This window comes from Rhea pennata, chromosome 15 (genome assembly GCF_028389875.1).
Source record: "Rhea pennata isolate bPtePen1 chromosome 15, bPtePen1.pri, whole genome shotgun sequence".
Taxonomy (NCBI): domain Eukaryota; kingdom Metazoa; phylum Chordata; class Aves; order Rheiformes; family Rheidae; genus Rhea; species Rhea pennata.
The window spans coordinates 3,578,138-3,600,982 of record NC_084677.1 but is presented as its reverse complement, the minus strand read 5'-3'; the positions used below and the strand labels follow the sequence as shown (position 1 = coordinate 3,600,982).

Below are 22,845 nucleotides of genomic sequence, written 5' to 3'. Positions count from 1 at the left end.
GGTGCCCCCGTCCAGGGGAGCCGCCGGCTCCCTGAGCTCTGTCCCCGCCGTCGCGCTGCCCCGCCACGCAGCACGGTGCCGAGCCGGCCACGCTCGGCGCAGCTGCCGGAAGGTCCTGCCTGAAGGGGCCACGTGCCAGCGTGTCGGGCTGAAGCAGCGATGCTACGGAGGAAGGGAGCAGTTTAAGGAAGATTAAAGCAGTTGGAAACACAGATCAGGCGAGAGCAGCTTCCTCCTGCCCCGAGCTGCAGAAGGAGCTCCGCTCCGCTGCTGCTACCCCTCCACTGCCCTCCTGAGCAGGGGAGGGGGGTAACAGAGGCAGGAGATGAGCAAGTTAGAGGGATTATGTTTAATCTCAGTTCTTTGGCTTCTTCCTCTAGCTCATTTGCCCAAGCACAACTTTCTCCCACTGCTTATAGGCCTTGGCAGGACAGAGGGGACTAGCAAAGAGCTCTGCTCAGTCCCAGAGTGGTGCCTGGTCCCAGGTTTCCAAGAGGGCCTGGGATACAGTGCCATACCTCCCCTCTCTCTTGGGACACGGAGAGACTACAGCAGCTTGAGCCAGCGACAGCAGCAACAGAGCTAGGATGGCATCAGAGTGATCTCTTGTTGCCTCCTCTACTGAGATGAGGAACCTCAGCTGAGCTCATCAAAAAAGGTGGATTTTTCCACAATGCTGTCTGGGAGCATTTTTGTTTACGCATAGGGACTTGTTTGGAAGTCACACGATGACTGGCAAAGGAGAAATTGTTTTCTCTGCACAGCAAGGGTCAAACAGCACTTTGCAGGTTGCTTGGATATCTTCCAAACTGCTGCCCTTGACCAAGGGGTCAGCAAGGGAAAAACACATGCACTTTCACCTTGTATTAGCAAACTAACTAGATCAACCAAAAATTTTGCAAGACACAGAGCCACCACCGGCCTGGAGAACTATGCTCAGAGCAGAGCAAAATGAAGCATCTGTGTCAAGCCACAGCAGTCATTTGGTGTAGAATCCTTTCCTGCAAGATGGTAGTACAGGCTCTGGGGTTAGAGGTGACCTGCTTGACTCACAGGTAACTCGGGTCCCAGAGCCAGGACAAGACCAGCTCCTCTTGTGTTGACGTAGACACCATTTTTGCTCTTGAAACACACTTCTGCACCCTAGGAATGCTGCGGCAGGCCAACAAGAGACCGGCTAACTCATACAGCCCCAGCAGGGCAGTAAGAGACAGTCAGGGGGTCCCCCAGCTTCTCTGCAGGGGCCCCTCCACACCAGTGCTTCGCAATTTCTTCACAAGAGAACTTTCTCTAGCAGTTGAAGGATACCCAAGAGCTCTCTGATATTCCAGCAAGACTATGGCCCTCAGACTTTATCATCACCGAGTCCTAGCACTCACACAAGTCTCTGGCACATACCATCATCCTCCACCAGCAGCTGGCACTGCAAGCAGCAGGACGAGGCAGTACCAGCTACAGTATCCACAGCACGGAAGGGCTGATGTTGGTCTCGTTGTACCAAGATCAGTAGTGAGCAGGTCTTAACTACTCTCCTGTTAGCACATTTCAGAAGGAAGCCACAGTTGCAGAGTGCTTGGCCACAAAGGTGGCAGGTGGCCACCACCATCTCTTGCTGCAGTTCTCAGCAGGGCAGAACACCGGAGCCACCTTGGGTCGTGCTAGTGTGAGCTGCTGATCAGGGCACCGAATGCATCTACACAACAGAGCGGGCTGTCCTCTGAGTAGGTCACAGCTCTACAGTCTCGTGGTGGTCAGAGGTCTCTCTCTGTGCCAGATCATCACCCTCTTCCAAGCTGATGGTCATGCAGCGGACAGATCTCTGCTAACAACAGTTCACACAGCTCAGTTGTATGGACTGTACCTGGTGAAGCATGTCCTCAGTAGGCTGGACTCTTTGGTTCACGTGTATCTTCCAACTCCAGCACTGGAGGGTAGGAAGCCCATAAACAAACTGGCCCCAGTTCAGACCTGCATGCAGGCTCTGACTGCAAACAGGCTATCCAAACAGCAAACACCGTCTTCACATGGCAAGCTGTCGTCATTTTCCACAAATCTTGAACTACAGAAACTATGCCACAAGTGCTCACTGACTCCATGTCACCACTCAGACATGTCCCTCGTGCAGTCATCTCCCTTCAAGCCCACCTCTGTCAGAGCAGATCGACTCCCATGGAGCCTGGGCAAGGCACGTCTGCACCCACGGCACTGTATGGGCAACGCATACAGGGCAGAAGGGCTGAAGAGATCACTATCTACAGTATGAAACATGATCTAGCAAAAAGGCTTGGTGACAGACAGGCCTACAAGGGAACTAAGACAAGTTATTTAAAACAACAAAGTAAGCACTTTATTTCCATTAAGCATGTTGTTTTAGTATCACAATGGAATGATGAGAAAACGTTTTTTTTTAAAAAAAGTCTCTAATCCCCACAAACAGCAGGGAGGTTTTCAAGGCAATTTAAAAACAAAGGGAGTGACAGAAGTGCCAAAACAGTCCCAACATCATGAGTCTCCTCCTCTGAGAGCTGGGCAGGGGCAAGAAGGTGGAATGACACGAAGGTATGAATGTCTGAAGTAGTCTTTGGCGCTTCTGTCTCATGATTGATACTCACAAGATCTCTCAAGACAACTCCACAGTAATCTCTGGACGCAACAAAGTGCTACGTTAGTAAAACAAAACCCCAGTGAGAGGACTTTCCATACAGTTGAATTGCCCTGTGGTTGGGCGTTAAGACACATCCTGCAGACAGTGCTGACTCCAATTGGGGGGCCTTTGGGTTGGGAGAGAAGAAAAGGAAGCGTGGTGCGTGAATCCAATAACATGTGCCCATGTGCAAGACACTGCGTCCTGCAGTACTGACAAAATCAGGGAGGAGAGAATGTGGTGACAAAAGAAATACGGATCCATTCCCTACAGTGATCAGAACACGAGTCCAGTGCAGTAACTATAGTTTCACAGTTCCAGGGGGCAAACTGTCATTGCAGAGTCTGTAGTAACGCAGGTCATTCACCAGCCTGTGCACATTCTGGGTAAACGATGGCAGATCCTGGAAAAGATCAAGCAACATATTACACCGCAAACAGATTAATACCTACAAGCACTCTCTTACTGCAGAAGTTAGAAATGAACTGAGGGGCACAAGCACCCACATGTATTTCACAGCAGACAAGCAGACCATATTCTCCAGAGTCTGAGCCTAGGAATTCAAATTTCTGTAGCCCTGTGTACAGGGACCACAGACTGCAGAGCCTCTCCCAACAAAGAGCTGATTAGAGGGCAGCGGGCTCTACTCGTGGCACTGGCTTCTTCACATGCAGTCAAGCACAACACAAAACGACTACCTGCAGCAGCAATTGCTCAGTGCATTTCTGCCAAGGCTCCCGGGTCTCAGATACCCCATAACAAGAGCTAATTTTCCCTCAACCGCCTATGAGGGTCCAGTGATTCTCTAGAGGCAAAGTGATTCATCTAAAGTGATTCCCACACCCTAACCTTGGCCTCAAATCCCCAGTCTCCAACTGGAGAGGAAACACTCAATGAACAAACAAGCTTCATTTGATGGAAACCATGACCTGCTGCACTGCCATGATGTTCTGTGAGGAGGTTATAGACCATTTGCTTCACACATGCAAGGGGTTTGAAAAAAAATGCAAGCAGCTACACTGTTGTCATGTTCACTGTAACCCTCAAACATCTGGCAAGCAGCCGGAGCTAAATGTTGGCAAGGATCTGTACGTCCCACTCTAGAAAACGTCAGTTTATTCCTGTGAAAACTCCCTCCTGGAAATGTATTCCCAAACTCCCGCAGCATAAGGCAGCCCATTAGATAAGATGGCAGACTGGCTACGCACTGCCAACTCTGGAAGTGTTTGTGAGTGAAGGGGACCTGCCTCAAAACACCACACAGAGTAGCCTCTGGCTGTTGGCTAACCCTTTTTAGGAGTAAAATAATACTGCACATCCTGGAAGTGCTTTTACTCTTCTGAAGCATCCCCTCCCTCTTACCCTGTCCATTTTGAAATTCCTTCCCAGCACGTTTTTCTGGTTAGAGTCCACACCATCACAACTGGCCAGAAACTCAGGGAGAAAGGCTGAGTAGAAGCCATCAAAGTCCACTGAGGCCATATTGTAAGTGGCAATGCCAATCTCCTCTTGCAACAGGTCATGCGACTTGTGGACAAGCACCTGAAGTAGCACATTCACAAACTGGAACAGCATGGTTGTCCGGAAGATCTTCTGCACAGTAAAAGAAGCACAGAGTTACATGTCTGCGTATCACCAGTCCTCCCCTGACAGGGCCAGCAGCTACTGCACAGCCTCAGAAGTTAACAACTCATCAAGATCAGATTGGATAAGCGAGCAGGGCTGCACCAGGCCACTTTGCCAACAGGAGCTTCTGAGCTACGATGAGGGCTGCAAGTCCGTGTGCACACAGAGCAAGCTTTCCCAATCTGAACCAGGCCAAGATCCCAAATGGATACAACAAACTAGATTCATACCTGCTTTAGGGAAAGGGTGAATTTGGCCTCGTTTATCTCGTGTTGTCTGACTCAAGTTTAAACCTTTGGCATTTAAGCAAACATCATCAGGTCCCGTTCAAACACCAGCCAGTTTTAACCCTGCATAGTGCTCCTGAAAGCATCTCAAGTTCCCAGGGAACGTGGCTAGCTGCCTGAAAGCCTGGAATGGGCAACTGTTAACACAAAAGGCTGTCCTTGAGTTGCGACCACAAATGCGAACCTGAAATTTCTGCTTTCATAGAGTAACCAGAAAGGCAGAATGCTGGATTCCAATTCCAGCCTTTCAAGAGGGCAGCTAACAAGTTAAAATGAGAGAGCCTAGAGGATGGGTCTCATGTGGCAGCAATGGACAACCCCTAGCAGTGACTCCACAGTAAAATTAAATAAATACCCTGCTGCTGACCCAGGTAAGAATCAGAGGGACTCAGCCACTCTCCTGTTGATGACGCAAATTCCACTTCACCAGGCCAAAAATCATGCTGCCACTGGGTTTGTTTTTCGCTTTCCTTCATTCTCAGTAGGGTACATATCAAGGCTTTGCTTTGACTGGGTAGAGTTGGGATCCCTCCTGTGTCCACAGCAACAGTATCAGGGAGATGGCAGTGCCCCTCTGATCAGCAATGCATCCAACAGGATTACAACCACCACAGGCTGTGGTATGTAAGCTCTCAAATCCTGACCTTCAGTTTCTGGGCCATTTGAGAGCTCCAAAGGTAGCTTTTCCAATTCCCTTGGACTGGAAGACACGAGCCTTTAACTGTCCTTTGCCTAGTACAGTTTCCCTAGCGGTGATTTGCAGTTCCCTACCAAGTAAGATACAGAATATGTACTGGTCAACTAGGACCCACCTTGTGGTACAGCTTCTGCTTGGTGTTCAGTGTCTCCAAGTAGAAGAGATTTTGCTTGAACAGGTGAATGTCAGGCTGCAGGAAGGATTGGCCAAACGCCTATGAACAAAAGCAGACTTGAAGAAAGGGGACATACCATAAAAGTATCAAATCTGTCAGGCAGAACAAGAACATTTTCACCTCAAAAACACACTCCTGTTAAACAGAACCTGTTCACAGATCTCACCTGCCAATATCATTGCATGGCTTGAGATGCATGCCAAGAACTTGGGCTCTGTCTACATTGACCTGATCTTGCAGTGTGGCAGGCTGCACTGACATCCAAGAACAACCCCCCCACCACCACCACCCCACCCCGTGGATCCTAGCAGCCTCTGCTGCATCTAACACACAAAAGAACTGATTATTTAATGTCAGCTATGCTGCTGTCAGATCAATGGAAATTCCATTCCATCCAAAATTCACAGAACAGTTTTCTAAGCTAGGTCCATTGGGAACAGATGACCAAGCATTCACGCTGCAAGCAGTGCCCTTGGCAGGCTGTTTGCTCAAGAAGGATTTTGAGTATTTCTCAAGAGACATTACCCTAGAATACTGTGGTGAGCCAGAACACATGTGCAGAGTTTTTATTTTCAATCTAAGTCTAGAGATCAAGACAACTCACAGAAGTGTTTAACATATTACTCCAGGAAATTAAGAAGAAATTAAAGATTAGAGTTGGAAGGTTGAACCTGATATTACAGAAATGGGAAAGGGCCTAAGAATAAAGTTTGCTGGACCCCCACTGTGCTGCTCTGGTAGCTTATGCAGACTTTGGGATAAAACATCTTTTATGCCCTGAGCTCCTTTGAAACATGGTACAGATGAGCAGAGGTGGGCAGCAGAATTTTACTAGTCGACATTCTTGCAGTCTCCAAGACATCTACCAGGAAACAGAAGAATATGCCTCCATAGTAGCCATTGGTTAGATGGCCAAAAATGGCCCAAGTCTCTTCAACACTGAACCAGCTCTGGACTCCCATGTCCAGTGGAGAACAGTACACAAACTGTAACATCCTGAAGTTGCTTGCGCAGTGGAGAACATTTACAGAATATTAAAAGCTTTGCATCAAAACAGGTGCCAAGTACTAAAACAAGTAGTCCAGAATTGTCCATCAGCACATAGTTAATACTGAGATTAACAAGTAATGTCCCGCAAAAGAACACACTGAGGAAAGTGTGGTAGGGTTGCACCACCACAGGAGAAAGAGATGCTTGCACAGCCCTGCATAGAGACTAACTCGGGCCTCATTCATGTCGAAAGATACTAAGAAAAGGAAAGGCCTGTTGACGTTAGTGCAAGAGCTCCCTCCTCCCTCGTATCTCAGAAGGGACCCACGACCTGCAAGCACTCCAAAATGGGTCAGGGCAGTTTTGCAACATGTCCTCCCACCTGAAGTCTAAGCACATGTCCCTCCACTCTGGTGTTCAGTGCCCTCAGCCAGGCAAGCCCTATGCTCTGAGCTTCCAGGGCATGGTGCAAGCGCTCTGTTTACACTTAAGCGAGCTGGAAGTAAAGGGTCCCACACCAGGTAGTCTGATAAGACTGCTAATTAGGAGGCTGACTCTGCTCACTCTGATTTTACTGCAAGTTGCACTACTTACTTTGTAGGCAGTTCTTACATCTAGGAACTGCACAGCAATTCATTTGGCCAGCTCTGATCTCAGTAATATGTGGAACAGTCTGTTGGTCTTTAAAATTTAAATTCCCCATCTGACAAGACTGGTGCTGCCTCTGCATACATGCTGGCATACTTCTCTATTCCTCCAGTGAAAGCCTACAGGATTACCCCGCTCATCCATCCCTACCTGATCCAATGGAACAACATAGAACAAGTCCATATAAGAAAATGAGACCACCTTGGTCTCATGTAAACTTTTCTGCATAGACAGTTCAAGCTAGTGCTAACCATAAGACTTGCAACAACACTAAATAAATCAGCCTCAGTAATACTTTAGGTCCAGACAAACACAGAATGCAGGCATGGAAGGGAATTAACACTCCATCCTCACTTCATATTTTCCCCTCCTTGGTGATGCGCTGCCTTGAGAGCATAGCAGCTAGGCTACAAGTATTGTGATGATTCTCATTAGTTCCTAAACTCAACACTTCACTCAAGGCACTGTCTAATCTGAATGAGCCACGTTTTTAAACACATTGCTGTAACCAACATATGTTCGATCACAGGAAGGATTCTAGACAGCTGTGAGAGTTACCAAGTTACCTGCATAATGGCACTGAACTGTGCTTCATTCTCCATCTGCTCTTCTGCTATTCCTCTTTGGACACTGGCCAAAACACTGGATTTGAAAAAGTACCGCCAGTTATGATGGAGAATCCGGAAAAGCAGCTCAAACAACTCTGCTTTCACATCAGGAGATGAGCGCTAGAATAAGAAAAAGAGAACTACTCAAAACAGGTTCCTGTGCTAGAATCCCACTGCTAACAGTATCCTGTTAGGTGGCCACCCAGGGCAGTGCTTTGCAGCAAAGGCACCAGCATATCAAAGCATTTCCTTCTACGGAAGGTATCAAACCCAATGACTTTTGCATAGTACTAAAAATTCACCATTCAGTTATGAGTTCCTCCTTCTGCTTTAAGCACACCTGTAACTTCAGCTTCTTTGACAATCCCTGGCAGAATCCTCTGCCCACTCTGCTTCCAATTCTCACTGCCTAGTCACCCAGTTTGCCCTGCATAGGGACTGATATTTACAGGAAAAACGAAAATCTTCATTGCTGCCACATCCCAGCACAACCTCCTCATCCAGTCTCCCCCTTCCTCCACACAGTGTGACAACAGTCTTACCTCTGCAATGATGGGGTAGACCTGCTCCATGCACAGTGAGATGACGCTGGGTAGAAAAGGCTTGAAAACTTGGCCTGGCTCCTGTACCACAACTTGCAGTATTTTGAGAAATTTCTCCACCACCCGACAGCCAGTGCTGCCCTCATGGAGGATGCTCTCTGCCAACTGCTCCCTACGATACAAAGTCACTGCGTAAGAACCACCCCAGAGAGCTGCAAGTTTACCTAACGTAACAGAAAACATAGTGCCTCTAAGTTTGCCCAATTAACACTGACAAAGAATATTAAGTCTCAGAAGAGATTTGGCTTTTGACTGAGGATTAACAGACACCCTCCTCCAACATCAAGAGCTTTTAGAGATAGTCAGGGCACTCTCAGATCTCGGGTAGGAGCTAATCAGTAGTGCTGGAGTCCAGTTTGGTAGCACACACTTCCAAGACTAGACTGTCTGTGGGAGGCCTGAAATAGCCCAGTGGCCTGTACGACAGATGCATGGGCTGGGTTGTCTCACGCTTCAGAATCATTTTCCTCAGATTTAGCCCTGACACATGGCAAAAGTCTGGCTACAAAGAGGTTGGAAGTGTAATATTCCTGGAGGACACGGACTTCGGAGCACAGCTCACCACAATTAATCATCCCGAGGGATAAGAAAGTGATGAACATGAGACAATACCTGGTGAACATGTTTAGAAAGGTCTGTATAATCTGCTCGGTAAAAGGCACTCCCATCTGCACCCTCAGTCCTTGAAATAGGGTGAGGAAGAAGCTCAGCATCTCATCTGTCACATCTATTAGAACAGGAAAGTCAAAATAACGTGTTAGGGCAGCACTGAAGTGCACCAGGAAGTCTTTTTATGAGATCTGTTCCTTCTGTACAGAGAAGCCCATTTGTTCTTTGAAATTTAGCAGCAGGGCTCCCATTAGAAATGGAAATCAACAGCTGCTGCTACAGGGCTTAAAGATTGTTCATTCATTTCAGAAACTGCCAGGACGACAAGTACAGCCAACACCAAAAAACTCCCAGAACAAGTATGATGCTATCAGCGAAGACCCTTAATCTGGTCTGCCTACACAGCATACTTGGAGAAAGCTTTTGCAATGAGCTGAGCCACTCTCCACTGCTCAGCTTGTTCACTACTTTTATAGGGTTAACAGGAACCACAAGGAAGTCCAAAACATCTACGCAGTTTGGAGCAGCTAAGAGACAGAATCCAACTTCCCCCCCCCCTTCTTTTGACAGAAACTGCAAAGACCCTTCTGACTTCAGAAGTCATTTTCAGCATGTGGTTGTGCAATTAGCTGATCAACACTGCAGGATCAGCTAATTCTCCATCAGTCCCAACATGCTTGATTGAATAACCATGTTAAGCTGTAGCTGCACTGCTCTTGCTTTGTGCAGCCTTTTAGAGCTAATGCAATTGCATGATGCTGCTGGCCTCCTCCCCAGACAGCAACTCAGCAGAGTTGCAGCTTCAGCACACTCTTGAACCCTTTCCGTTTTTCAGTTTTGTTTCTTCTCTACTCTTCTCCACTGAGAAACTTTCACCTAGCTCCAGGAAATCTTCCCAGAGTATCTTGCTTTTCTTGTGGGAAGCTGCAGTAGTCCTGGGCTTTCAAGTCATCCTGATGTGGTACAAAACTTCTTAAGTCACTGGCAACAAGACTGCCAAGCAACAATTCGGCTTACGCCTCAGGAAGTGTTTCTTCACAGAAAAATCATTTGACCCAATCTGATGAGAACTACTCCTTCTCTTTGTTTCCAAGCTTGAATGCTAAACATTAGAGAGAGATAGGGAATTTCAAAGCTTGTTTTGTGCTCAGGAACACTTCCATCTTTGTTTCATTGCTGAATATGGGGCATCTTCATCTTTTCAAAGACTGCCAAACCTTTATGACCATTTCCTAGACGGCAGAGTATAACGTCTCCCTTTCCTGTTCTGATCAAAGATTCAGCCCGGTTTACAAGCTTCAATTTGAACAGCCACCCAGAAGTACCAATTCACATTATACTTTGGCACAGCAAACCCTCACGTTTCACACAAATGATTCTATGTTGATGGAGTTCGGATGTAATCAGCAGGTCATAAAGCTACTCACAGCATTAAAGCCTGTCCTATGGTTATACCTGACTGATGAATGAAAGCTGGGAAGAGGGCTAGTGAGACCTGCACGGATTCTTGCAGTGACTGATAACAGATCTGTCGGGACTTGGTGGATTCTCCAGAGATACTCTCTACAATATCTTCTAAAACACTGAGCGTCTGATGGATGATCACTTTGGCTGTAAAACAAGAGACACTTTCTGCATACACCAAAACATCTCAGAGGCAGGAAAAGAAGCAACACTCAAATTCATGCACACAGTAACTAAAGCCTTCAAGATGGCATATACACCAAGACCAGGTGTGAATAAAATGTTCCCAAGCACACATTCACATTTTAAGCATTTAAACAACCTCAACTAACTCACTGTAGCTACTTGCCTTGTTAAATTACACAGCCTTACTGCCCTGCAGAACTGCTTGGGTAATAAGGTACAGAGAATGAGGGGAGCTGTAAGCTGTATTATTTCAAATATGCTATTGCCAAAAGAAAAAAAACAAACACACACTAGCCCAGACAAAAAGAAAAAGCACTTTGGACTGTCAAATATACTGGGGAGCTCTATTTCTGAAAGTAACAACTCGAGTGACACACAATCACTGTACAAACTAACCCAAATGTTGGCAGAACTCAAGTGGCTCAGTTGAAACCACACGAGCAGTCTGCTGACACTCTTCCGTAGGGCTCAGAAGCCTTTTCTCCCACACTCATTCCTTCCCTGTGCAGATTTGACCAGCACATCAGGTTTGAATGCTGATCTATTAGAGCTGTGACACTGCAGACTTCTAAACAATTCTTTCAGTGATTCTCCAGAAACAACCAACTCTCCACCCCAAACTAACAAACTCATCTTTCTCTTCCCCAAAATAGCAGTTCCAAAACATATACTGAAGCTTCCAAAGGGTCCCTGGACCCCATCAGTGCAGGGCTCTCCTACTTATTTACATCCTCTACAAGATGCAAAGTCTTGAAGAAAATCTTACTTTCTCTTTCAAGTTTCTACAGTCATAATCTTCCTCATTGCTGCCTCCAATCAATATTTCTAATAAAACAGTCTGGCAGCCCTAGCATTGGGCTGTTAAGCATTCTTAAAGTAACCATGGATATTCAAAGTTTATCACAAACTTGATCTCTCTTTCTCTGGACAACTGAGGAAGATCACGCTTTGATGGAATAGTTGACAGGCAACGTGGAGCAAGAGAGTCCTTTACATACCCACAGAATAAAAGCCTCTTTCCAGAAGAAAAGAATCCAACTACTTCTTTCCTGCCTCCCCTTATTCTAAGCAAAATTTCCAAGACAAAATAGTCATTGATCAGCACTTACTGTCCTCCAGTTGCACTTTTCTCTGTGGCAAGATGGCATTGGATTTTAATTGGCGATATTCTCTCGTGAGAGCAGAGATTAGACTGGCATGGTTGGTGGAGCGAACTGCCCATTGCTGTTCACTCTCTGGAAGATTTGGCCAGGGCAGCAACAATACATTTGACAGTGCTCTGCACACTAGCACCTGGGCCTGGAAGCAAGAAGACATGAAGCAAAGAGACAAAGCTTTATGGTGCTTGCTACAGAGCACTGCACTAGACTGACATATCTCTATCTACGTGAAGGGTTCAGCAGCAGAAGTTGAACCCTAGCAAAAAGCAGCAGTACAAGACAAGAAAAAGCAGCAAAACTCCAGGACTTCAAGACTGCAGTCAGCTGCCTGCACTGTCAGTCTTTCTGTGAAACAGTAAGTCTCTATATTTCTTATCTCTAAAATAAAGATGATGTCACCTTTACTGTTCTTTGTGTGGTTAACACGTTAAGCTTGTAGGTGTGTACAGCACTTTATACCTCCATGCTAACACACAATACAACGGTATCCCAGACACTGTTGTGGCTTTTTGGTACTTCTGTAATATAAATATTAATTTGGAGTGAGGAATACAGAATGCTACTAGTTTTGCAAAGAATATCATATCTCAGAAACAACATGCCAGTACTGTAAAGACAATGTGAGCGGGTGGAGGGTCAGGGGCTGTGTCACTAAATAAAAGAGAAAGATTTAAGTGTTGAAATTTTGTTTTTTTCATTATGCTGTGGTTGAAAATAGATTGCTACTTATAAACTGTGCAACTTGGATTCCTGAATATCCAGTGTAGAGATAACTACTTTTTTGTTTTGTTTTTTAAACACAGTAAGGACAGAGGCACCTCTTCCCAGGGACATCTAATCTATGTTCTTCATGTGTTTTTATGCCAAAAATCACCTTATCAGGAAGCCGCTGAGCAGATGTGTCTGTGATCCTGTTGAACACCTTCTGCACTGCTGGGATGCTGATCAAGAACACTGGTCGTACTGTGGTGGCTAAAGAGACTAGCAGGTGGCACGCAGACAACAGCAACTTCTCTTGCACCTGAAAGAGACGGCATGTGGTCAGGGTGCTCAGTAACACCACCACAGAGAACCTCAGGAGGCAACACTGGCATCCGACCGCATGGGAAACTGTCATTACTAATCAGTTGTAAGCAAGACAGTTTATATATAGTATTTATTGGTCCAAAGGGGGGGGGGGGGGGGAAAAAAATCAGAACACAGATAAGTCCCCTTAAAACTGAGAGGGAAAAAATTTTCAAAGTCATAAAATCATTAGACAATCAGACTTGGCTGATATGCCTAATAAGGAGCTGTTTACTCTTGCAGGCATTTATGCCACGGTGCTGTCTCACATTGCTATTAGTCCCACTTTACATGAAACATTTGCTGTGGCTCTGGAAGTCAAATACCCCAAAGACAGAATCACATCAAGAGTCACACACACTGTGGTCCACAGCAGACTGCTAAACGCTTAAGCAATAGCACAGCACTGTTCAGTTTAGGAGTCTCCTGCTCCTCTACAGGAAAGCTTAGTCCCAGCGTGCAGGCTGGTATCAACAACGATACCTTAGAGCTGATGAGGGGTGTAACTGCCTCCAGGGCAGTGGAGACGAGGGAGATGAACTGCTCCGGGTTCTGCCGGTGGACTTCACTGTAGAACTGCGCTAGCCAGTGCGAGTAGGCCTGCAACGCCGCCAGGGACTGAGCGTGGCTACAAAGCAGGAGGAAAACAGCGTTAAGATGCATGTGATAGAAGGTACACAACGGCTCTCAGTACAGCATATAGTTTGGATAGCATATCAGGGACAGGTTTGGTATTCTTTTCAGGTAAATCCGGCAGCTTTTTCTTTAAAATTTGTTAGAGTCCAACTTGTCCATCACATTTCCCTGGTGGGAAAAGAAGATAGTTTTTAAGTTATACTACACTGGTTTAGGACTGTTGTGCCAGTGAACATTAGATAAAAGATGTAAAATAGTATCTGTCCTATTTCTTTTTATAACCCTTCACCTTCATATTTTAGCACCTGAAGAGGTCTGGGATCTCTGTTTAGATTTAGAAATTTCTGTACTCTTACTAAAAAAAAAAAAAACAATTTATAGTAGTATTCCGAGTTCTGCAGACTTTCCAACCCTGTACAAAAATAGGCATGAAAATGGAATGCAATCAAGCACTCACACAATTTAAAAAACAAAAAACAAACTGGAGAATGGCAAGTGCTATGACACTGCAGTCTCAGATACTCCTCTAATTGCCTGCCATACTCCCTAATCTTGCAGTACATTAATCATTTTGCCTACCCATTTGACTGATGGGAAGGTAGTTCTCTCATGGATACCATTTGGCATCTACAGTCACATACAGTAGTCAGTGTGTAAAAAACATTGCCCAGTTGGAAGAATCATTCATAACCAATCTCTATTCTGCAGATTTTATGGAAAAGAGCAGTTTATGAACACTGACATTCCCTCCAAAAAATAAAGATTCTCAAACATCCACATGTCCCCAACATAGTGATTGGATTTAAAATCTCGATCATTTATGGCAGGCAACTACCAGGCCTATATCAACCTCCTTCTGAACACCTCACTCACCATGTCCAGTAGGATTTGCACACAACAGGAAAGAACGGGAAAGTCTTTACTTAAAACCTTACTGTGGAACAGCGAGATGAAGTTATTGTTGGTGTTAAAAAAAAAAAAAAAAAAAGAAGCTTTTCCTTAATATCTTCTCTCCTTCCCTTGGTGTATTTACTGCCTAAACTCTTCCCCACTCATTAGCTGAGAACAGGTGTATTGCTTACAACAGAGTTAACAATATGGCGCAAAATACTACTTTGCCCTGGAGCCTGTACCCTCTAGAAATGTTTAAAGGTGTGGTGTAATTGGACTCATCCACTGAGCAACAGCATTAAGTCAAAAGTGTAAGAAAGCCAGTAAAGTCAAATTACAATCAACTGGTGGATCAATACGTTATTTCTGGCACAGTGCTAAAATACAAGTCAGGCCAATTCTCAGTGAACATAGACAGGTGCTCCCCCAAGTATTAGACAACATATCTTTGTTGGATTGGCATTAGAAAAGGATCAGAAGTTTCTACAGTGACACTGGACACATCCAAAAGGAAGGAATGAAAATCTCTATCAGATCATGTGAAAAGCCTCCTGAATTATTTCAAACCATAAAGAAGAAACAGACCATTAAAACATCATCCCCACAAAACTCAGTACTAACAATATTGGATTATTAGGAGAAGTCCAGGGAACCACATGATGAAACCATGTGTGGGTTCTCAGGGAGCTGCTATACATGCAACACAAACTAGAATAAGCATTTGACCCATTTAAAAGGGTAAGTTTAAATTCTGCTCACAAAATACCAGGTGGCAGCAAATAGGTTTGTACAACATGGCCATTACAAATCGTAGGTCTCTAAAGGGCTGGTAAGAGTAGTGTGCTGCTACTAACAGCATCAAGGTTCTATATGTAATGTCAGCTTCTGGATTGAAGGTATTAATTTGTTTCAGAAATGGGATCCATAGCTTGAAGGCATACATTTGTCTCGGAAGCCAGGGGACTCAAAACACACACACACACACACACACACACACACACACACACTCTTTTACACAAGTCATAGATCCGACTTTGATAGCAAAATATCCTTAAACTTGAACTACAAGCAGATAGTGAATCGGTTTCTTATAAGATCCCTATTTAACACTTATTTTAACATCAAATCACACTGCAAAAGAACTGTGTTTTGATGGCCATTAGCACACAGTACAGTAACAGATTTCTTTTAGAGCTAAAATAACAGGCCTTTTTATTTTTGACTCCGAGTATATTTTCCTTTAAACAATCCGAGTTTATCATTTTGAGAAAACAGTGGTCCAAGAATACAGAATGCTAGTAGCAGCCTTGACCTTTAACAGGTAAAAGAAAATGCTTTCCTGGTTAGCTAGCAATCACTGGAGATGCTTTTTTTCAGAACAGCTCCCCAGCAAACGCTTAAGAGTACGCAAATTTAGGAGATCTAAAGCTTTCTCCACCTCATGTAGGTACTGAACTAAGATGCTATTGTTTGTAGTGTATACCCCATACTCACACATCAATAAGGTCAGGTTTTAATACAGATGGTACTGCAGTTTCGATGTTGTACAGCTTGATCTGGGACCCATACAGTGTTACTTTTACCAACCTGTAAGTGAATACACAAATAGTAGTGCAAAGGAACTGTGACATGCATATACACACTACAAATTACTACAAAACCACCAGAAGAACATCTTATCTGAATGCACCTCTTGTAGCATAAACTTGGCAAGCCTATGTCAATATTTAGCCAATATACATAAAAGGTTTAGGTTGCCTAATTGAAAGCAATTTAGAGCCTATTTCCCTGTTTGTGGTAGAACAGAACGATGTTCCTAAGTAGAAGTGAAATAAAAATGTAACCAAGGTGGCTCTGTAATTTGCAACTGAGTGCTAATTAAATTTCTTGGACAGTTTCTTGAAGTCTGCTTTCCAGTTTTCACAATATTTTTGACAAAAAAAAATACAGATTTACTTTATGACATGCACCTCTGAGATTCTCAAACTTTACCATTGCATCATAAACATATATGCTGCAAAACAAGTACCTCAACCTTTTCCAATAACTGATTTTATCTATCATATTAGTAATTTATTTCTTTGGTTATGAGATAGAAAGTCATCTGGAAAACTTAAGTGTTGCATTCATCAGTGCTAAGGTAGTGGCCCTTGAGTTTTTTGCATCTCAGTTTAACTGTAACAAGGGAAGTCAGAAACAAACCTTGCTTTTGACATTCACTGCAGTGGTGACAAGAGTACCCTGTACTGACAGAGGAACAGCAAACGCCCCATTCTAAACCTACCTCTCTACCACTGTAAGAGCATCATTGAACCTGGCAGCAAACACATCTCCAATAAAGTATTCTGCTAAACGCCCGACAGCCTGCAGCAAGGAGCTCAGGTCTCTCAAGGAGCAGTGCAAACGCCGACAATCATTCTCTGCAGTGATATTCAGCCTATGACCTGAAATGACATTATAGTTCATCAGCAACAAAGTCAAAAGAACCAAGTGTATATATTCAGTCGTGCTAATATCTGCTGAGTAAGAGCCTAGCAGTTTGGAAATCTCATATTTTAAAAAATTTGGGCAGGAAAAAAAAAAAAACATATAACTTGTGACTGTAATAAATGCAGCTCTTTGGGATGGGAAAACTAATTACAAAGCTACAGGAAATGCAAAGTTTACTCTAATTACATTACAATCATTCTTCTTAAATTAGCTCTGCAGTGGGTCACAGTTCAAATCTCAGCACTGTCCAAGTGACAGAAATACTCAAATCGAGTAAGGCGTGTTCAACTGCTCTGAGCCAGCCACATTTGAAATTCCTCTCTGAAGGATGAAGTAGATGTTACCAAATGTTTGTCTTTTGCATGTTTATTTTCCTTTACTTGGAATGAAGTTCTAAAAAAGCAGGGGTCTTTTTGGTTACCTGTTGACCTCAGAAAGCAATTCCAGATCCATAGAGAAGATCATTACCAAGACTCCCTCTGCTGGTTAGAGTGCAATAAATGCTCCAATGACAGAAGACTTGGAGGAAGGGTACATTTGCTTCTAAATTCAAATTAAATTCATATTTCTCAGATACCAGAAACATGTTGATAAATGGATTTGCCAGTCCTATTAACTATGCAATTGTTTAACTATTCAGCTGAATGCATCTCATCTCTGAACACTCCAGATCCTTCACTCCTCAAAAAAACTAGCAACAATCCTCCCCCATACATTCTGCAACACCATGTTTTGGAGGACGTCCTCTTTTCTTTTCACTGTCCACGCTTAATCTACAACCATTTAAATTTTCAGCAACAAGCTTGCCACGCATGTACCGTCTGCATCAGCACCCTGTCATTCAATTCTGAATCCCCAGTTGCATGGACTGAACAGCCAGTCCCTATGAAAGCTTCTAAAACGCACTGTGACCATAGCATTAAAAGAAAAAAAAAAATCAAGCACACACTGCTTGTGATCCTATATGCAAAACAATCCTAAAATTGGAATTATTTTTTTCAGAACTATCTAAGCAAAATTGCCCTTTACATTAAGAGAGCCAAGAGTACCCAAAGGATTGTCTGCTTTCATACAGAATTTCTTACAGACAGTATGCTATATATATACAACATCATTTAAGATTAAACAGATTCTTTTCACTGAACATACTGGAAGTCTTATAACATCCTTAGCTATAATCTGTCTTCATTCAGATTTTGCAGTCATCCTACTACTACTTCTACTTTCCTCACTTGTCAAGAAGCAACAAGCTATGCTCCTTGCATAGAAAAAAAGAAACAAAAACAAAAAAAAACCCCACATTTCATTTTTGTTCAGTTCAGAGTACTCATTTCATTTTATACTTCTTTATACATGAGATGCCAGCTAGTCAGAAATTTTCAGAAACTGCTACTACATCTGGTTTGGATTCAAGCCTAAATAAAAATGCTGCTCTTATGACAACTTCACTTTAAATTTCAGCCCAAATCAAACAGAGGCCCAACTCTTCCTGAATGATGTTTTAGTAGGAGGAATAAAAGAAAACCATTATCACTTCACATTACTGTAGCATTTGATGTTACCTACCTGTTATGATAAGTATTCTTCATTTCAAGTGTCAGAATAAGATAAGAAAATGTAGCAACACTAAATCACACTATTAAACTCCAACAGTAGACAAAAATCTGTTTTCTTTGTCATTACACACTATGCATGTTGGAGTAAGAATTTCCTAAATAGAATACGTAGGAAGCAATGCTAAAGGGGGTATATAGCATTTTTGCCATTCAAAATCTGCTATTTAGAGAGCTGAGGACTACAGTGATGGATGGTGGTATTACCTGTCCCTGATGTGACCACAAACTGCTGGAGTCCCAGGTACACTTCCAAGTTATCCTGCAGAACTGGAAACTAGAGAAGACGAGACATGAACATGATTTTGGGACTTGGTAGACAGAGTTCACACTCAACTGTAATTACACTGTTAGAGAACGGTTTTCATTTCTCCCTATTGCCTTCAAAAAGACATTTGGAAGAAAAGAAGTTTCCAGGTTCTGGGCCAATTCTGTGTGCCACAGCCTCTCAAGTCTCAATAGCCATCACAAAAACAACGAAGACCATCACACTGAAGGCATTCCTCTGTGATAGCGCTCTTTTTCCCGTAGATACCAGCAATCAACCTTACAGCCTGGTGGCCTGACAGGTGTAAGTGAGAGCATGGCATAGTAAGACTATGTGCAGTGCAGCAAGGGTGCAGAACCAGGCACAGGCTGAGCCTGGAGGACAGGACACCTGAACCGCATCCCCCCAACTCACGAGCATCAGCTTCACAAAATGCAGCTACCAAAATATTCAACTACAGAAGCTGAGTTCAGTGCCTCGACAACAGAGCTTAAAAGGAAAGCACTGCAGCCGCTCTGCTGGCAAGCTGCAAACTGTAGCAGGAGCAGCTGAAGCCCCATAGGAAAAAGAGCCAAGGGAATAAGCAACAGTCAGGATGCATCCTGGTCTAGGAACACAGAGCATTCACCTTACTTCATCATTCCAGGCTGACGGCAGGCATGCCTGTTCCTAGTGGTATGTAGCTGAGCAACAGGTTGCGTTAACACGGCATTGTACACACAGTCTAGAAAGCCTCCTAACCAGCGTTCAGCCAGCCAAGTTACTTCTAGGGCATTACTTGCCTTGTGGCTGAATGTGTTTCCATATATACAAGACAGAATGGCATGCTAGCCGTTCCTTGCAGATACCTCACCTCAAAGAATATTTTCCACCTAACTTCTATTGGCAAAGTCAGAAACTACGTTTCAGGTGGCTGGATTTATGAAAGCTCACCCATCCACCAGTGGAAGGGACTGTAGCCATTCATTGCCCAGCATGGGACAGAGCAATGGCAGCTGCCATATATTATGTTCTAGACATTTGCCACTGCTAGCCTAGCCGTTGAATTCAACAGCACTTTAAAGACTATCGCAAACAAGATTGCTTGAGCACCTCCTGGGCTATCCAGTGTACAAGAATGAAATAACGTAGGGCTCAAAAGCACTCATTACCAGGATTATAATGCAGTGTGCCTAATTAACAGTCAAATGCCTTTATGTAACTACAGGAGTAGAACTAACAAAAGAAAAGAAAACAAAGAACAGATAGTCCTCCCCTTGCTAAGCCTTACTTTAAGCAAACCACATGCTCTTCACCATATGATCCATATGCTCAGTGAAAGAGCAAAATTTATTCTGCTCATTGCTTAAGAGTTTCCAGTAATACACTTCTGGTACTTAGCTCAACCAGTACATTTCTTATTAAAAATATTCATGAACAAGAAATTGGGGGGGGGGGGGGAATCAAAGTCAGGCACCTTCTTCCTCCACATCTAAAAGCATTTCTGTTATTTCCTGTTATTTTTTTTCCCTTCAGTGTGGTCTCGCAACAAACTCCAGTGGTTGGTGTTCATTTCATGCAATGTTCACTACGTTTTGTCAGTGTAACTACTTACTAGTGTGGAGAAGGCATGAGTTGGCAAGAGCTCCATGACTTTTGCAACCACCTCCAAGCTCTGGCGCAAGTACCGCTGCCACTCAGTCTGCTGCTATGGAATAAACACCAAGGTAAAGATTACACTTTCAAAGGCAAACAGAGGGCTCTTTGTAGACTAGTATGTCTTAACTTGAGCTTGTGTCTAGCTAGTTCCTTCCGAGAGCTTGATTTCTGTGACGCCTGAACTCTGAAGAGATACTGTTCTTCCGATTACTGCATGCTCACAGATGCCTAGTGGGGAATAATTTATCAATCTATGGTGTGGGCCTGCACACACCCCTGGAGCTTAAGCCACAAGTTTTTAGTCTTAAAGCACAGTTACTGCATTGCTGACAAGCATCCATTATACAGAACAACCTGTCCTTCAGTAACTCTGGTCTCATCCACTCTGGTCACCTACTCCATTTAGCTTTTATTCTTTTCTAGAGCACATCAATATTGACCAAGATTATGCTTACCAATACTGACTTAGGAGAATTAGAAGGTTCAAATTAAAGCACCAGTGACAAATACAGCTTAAAGCTTTTGCTCTCAGACATATTCAGCATTTAAACTCCCAATCAATAGGCAACGTATACCTAATGGCTCTGATAATCAAGACATAAGTGCCCGTATTATTCCCGTGACAAGGTTAGAAACAAAAGGTCATATCCTTTTAGTGTGACTTTAGTATGATAAAAACAACTCATTCTCCTTTAAACCTCAAAACCCACACAGAATTGAGCGAAGCAGCAACTGCCTAGCTTGTGCTCCAAAAACTTGACCACGTTTTGGGAAAGACATCCTAGCCCTAACCAACACAACTGTTCATATCCAGACCCACAGCTGTCCTTGTTCAACTCTGCTCCTTACATCATCATCCAGTGTCTCATCATCCAGCTCCTCCAACTGTGCCTGGTTATACCTGAACTGGATTCGATTCAACACTTCTGTCAGCAACAGAACCAAGGCATCTTCGTACCTGTGGCCATGGAGAAAACAGAGCAAGAGACCAATGAAATACTTCTGCGGAGATTGCTCTGTCCTCAGCCCTTCCAGCAAAGGAGAGGTGCAGAACAGACGGATGCTTAATGTGGGACATTGCAAAGAGCCTGCAGCATGGCTTTACAGGTTTGTTGAGAAATTGGCAAACAGATCAAGATTGAAAATAATATGTCATTTCAGATTACAGTGTATCTGCAAGGAAATAGCCTATGATAACACCCAACATCTCCATATCTCTGAGGGCCAAATCGACAACTTAACAAGAGAAGATGCCTAGAAGTTTTTGAACAGGAAAAGCAGCAGGAGTAGTTAACAGGAATAGCAGCATATACATGTGAACAGTGTGAGCTTTTTCTGATGCACAAAAATTACCCATGTCCTGCTTGCAAACACCAGGAACACGTTTTGATACTCTGAAAGCTGCGCTGGCCTTATCTCTGGGTAACTCCATTTGGTTCCCAGCACATGACAGCACCTCTCAAGTCTGCTCAACCTGCCACCAGAATGGAGGAAGAGGCGGCCGTAACAGGAGGCTGCAGCAGCTCCTCCTGCTTCACCTGCTCCTCAGCAGCCTCAGCCTGTGCTTGGCTTTTGAGTGGGCACCAAGGAACTGATGAAGCAGAGCAAAGTTACTGCTACTTTCTGCAAAAGGAGGCCTCCCCGAGGCAATTTGTTCTGCTATCCTCTTTCCCCAAGGCAGCTGGCCAATAAATTCAGTATCTTCAGCACCATCTCATTCAGCCACAGTTTTGCAATTAATCCTTAGTCAAAGCAAGGAGCAATCGATACGATAAAGGATCAGTGGCACTAATCACATTTCTCAGCTCTTCAACAGAGGTTAAAAGTTAAGAGCAGAGGACTGGCCAGATGGTTAAGGTGAAACAAGGGCCATTTGTGGGTTATTTCTTACCCAGTGATCTTACACAGGGTTTAAGTTTTCAGAGATCAGGTCTATAAATAAGAGGTCTCTTTTTTCAGACCTCTTGCTGTTCAATGTAGCTTCAAGAATGTCTACATCAACGTCTGTAACACAATTGCAGGTATTTTTGCAGCTCATACTAGGCTCTTGCCCTCTATTAAAGTAAAAGCCATTCCTTTTCCCACTTGTACTATAATGCTAAAGTCATGTCACTGAAAAACGTCCTCTGACCTTTCAGGAACTATGCAGCAGATATAGAGCACAGAGGATCCTTCTTTGTCTTGATCACTCAAGAATAATGTCAAATTGCAAAATCAGTGCAGAACCATCTGAGCATGGAGAGCCTACTCTTGCTAACGCAATGCCAAAGTTTGAGAATCTACCGGGCTTTTTTGTTTGTTCTTTTTGTCCGCTCCCCCTTCCCATTTTTAAACTTCTTTTCTTGAAAGACCTGGTCTGCGTCAAGGGTGAGTTATGTCATTTTTTAAATAAGATCAAGTTGGAAAACTAGGCATTAATACCTATTGACATCAAGATTCCGAGCATGATGTAATCCAAATGTCAGACTAGTCAGCTGTGTCACTAACTAAGCAGCTGGAAGCTTTCAACGCAAGGAGGCTGAGTTACTGTCTTTGCTGTAATAAGATG

General features: G+C 43.9%; 1 protein-coding gene across 3 annotated transcripts in view; it reads right to left on the bottom strand.

Annotated features, from left to right (window-relative positions):
• Positions 1-107: 107 nt before the first annotated feature.
• Positions 108-22,845, bottom strand: part of XPO6 (exportin 6) — a 62,109-nt gene continuing 39,371 nt past the window's right edge. For 2 of the 3 annotated variants that reach the window (XM_062588781.1, XM_062588783.1), the window contains 15 exons: positions 21,147-21,255; positions 20,254-20,346; positions 18,599-18,668; positions 16,573-16,732; positions 15,783-15,875; positions 13,245-13,389; positions 12,571-12,717; positions 11,646-11,835; positions 10,342-10,497; positions 8,890-9,004; positions 8,218-8,389; positions 7,634-7,795; positions 5,370-5,468; positions 4,007-4,237; positions 108-3,047 (listed from right to left, as the gene is read on the bottom strand). In XM_062588781.1, the coding sequence (XP_062444765.1) occupies positions 2,946-3,047; positions 4,007-4,237; positions 5,370-5,468; positions 7,634-7,795; positions 8,218-8,389; positions 8,890-9,004; positions 10,342-10,497; positions 11,646-11,835; positions 12,571-12,717; positions 13,245-13,389; positions 15,783-15,875; positions 16,573-16,732; positions 18,599-18,668; positions 20,254-20,346; positions 21,147-21,255 (2,044 nt within the window). In that variant the 3' untranslated portion in view covers positions 108-2,945. The remainder of the gene's footprint in view (positions 3,048-4,006; positions 4,238-5,369; positions 5,469-7,633; positions 7,796-8,217; positions 8,390-8,889; positions 9,005-10,341; positions 10,498-11,645; positions 11,836-12,570; positions 12,718-13,244; positions 13,390-15,782; positions 15,876-16,572; positions 16,733-18,598; positions 18,669-20,253; positions 20,347-21,146; positions 21,256-22,845) is intronic. The other variant, XM_062588782.1, reaches the window with a different exon arrangement.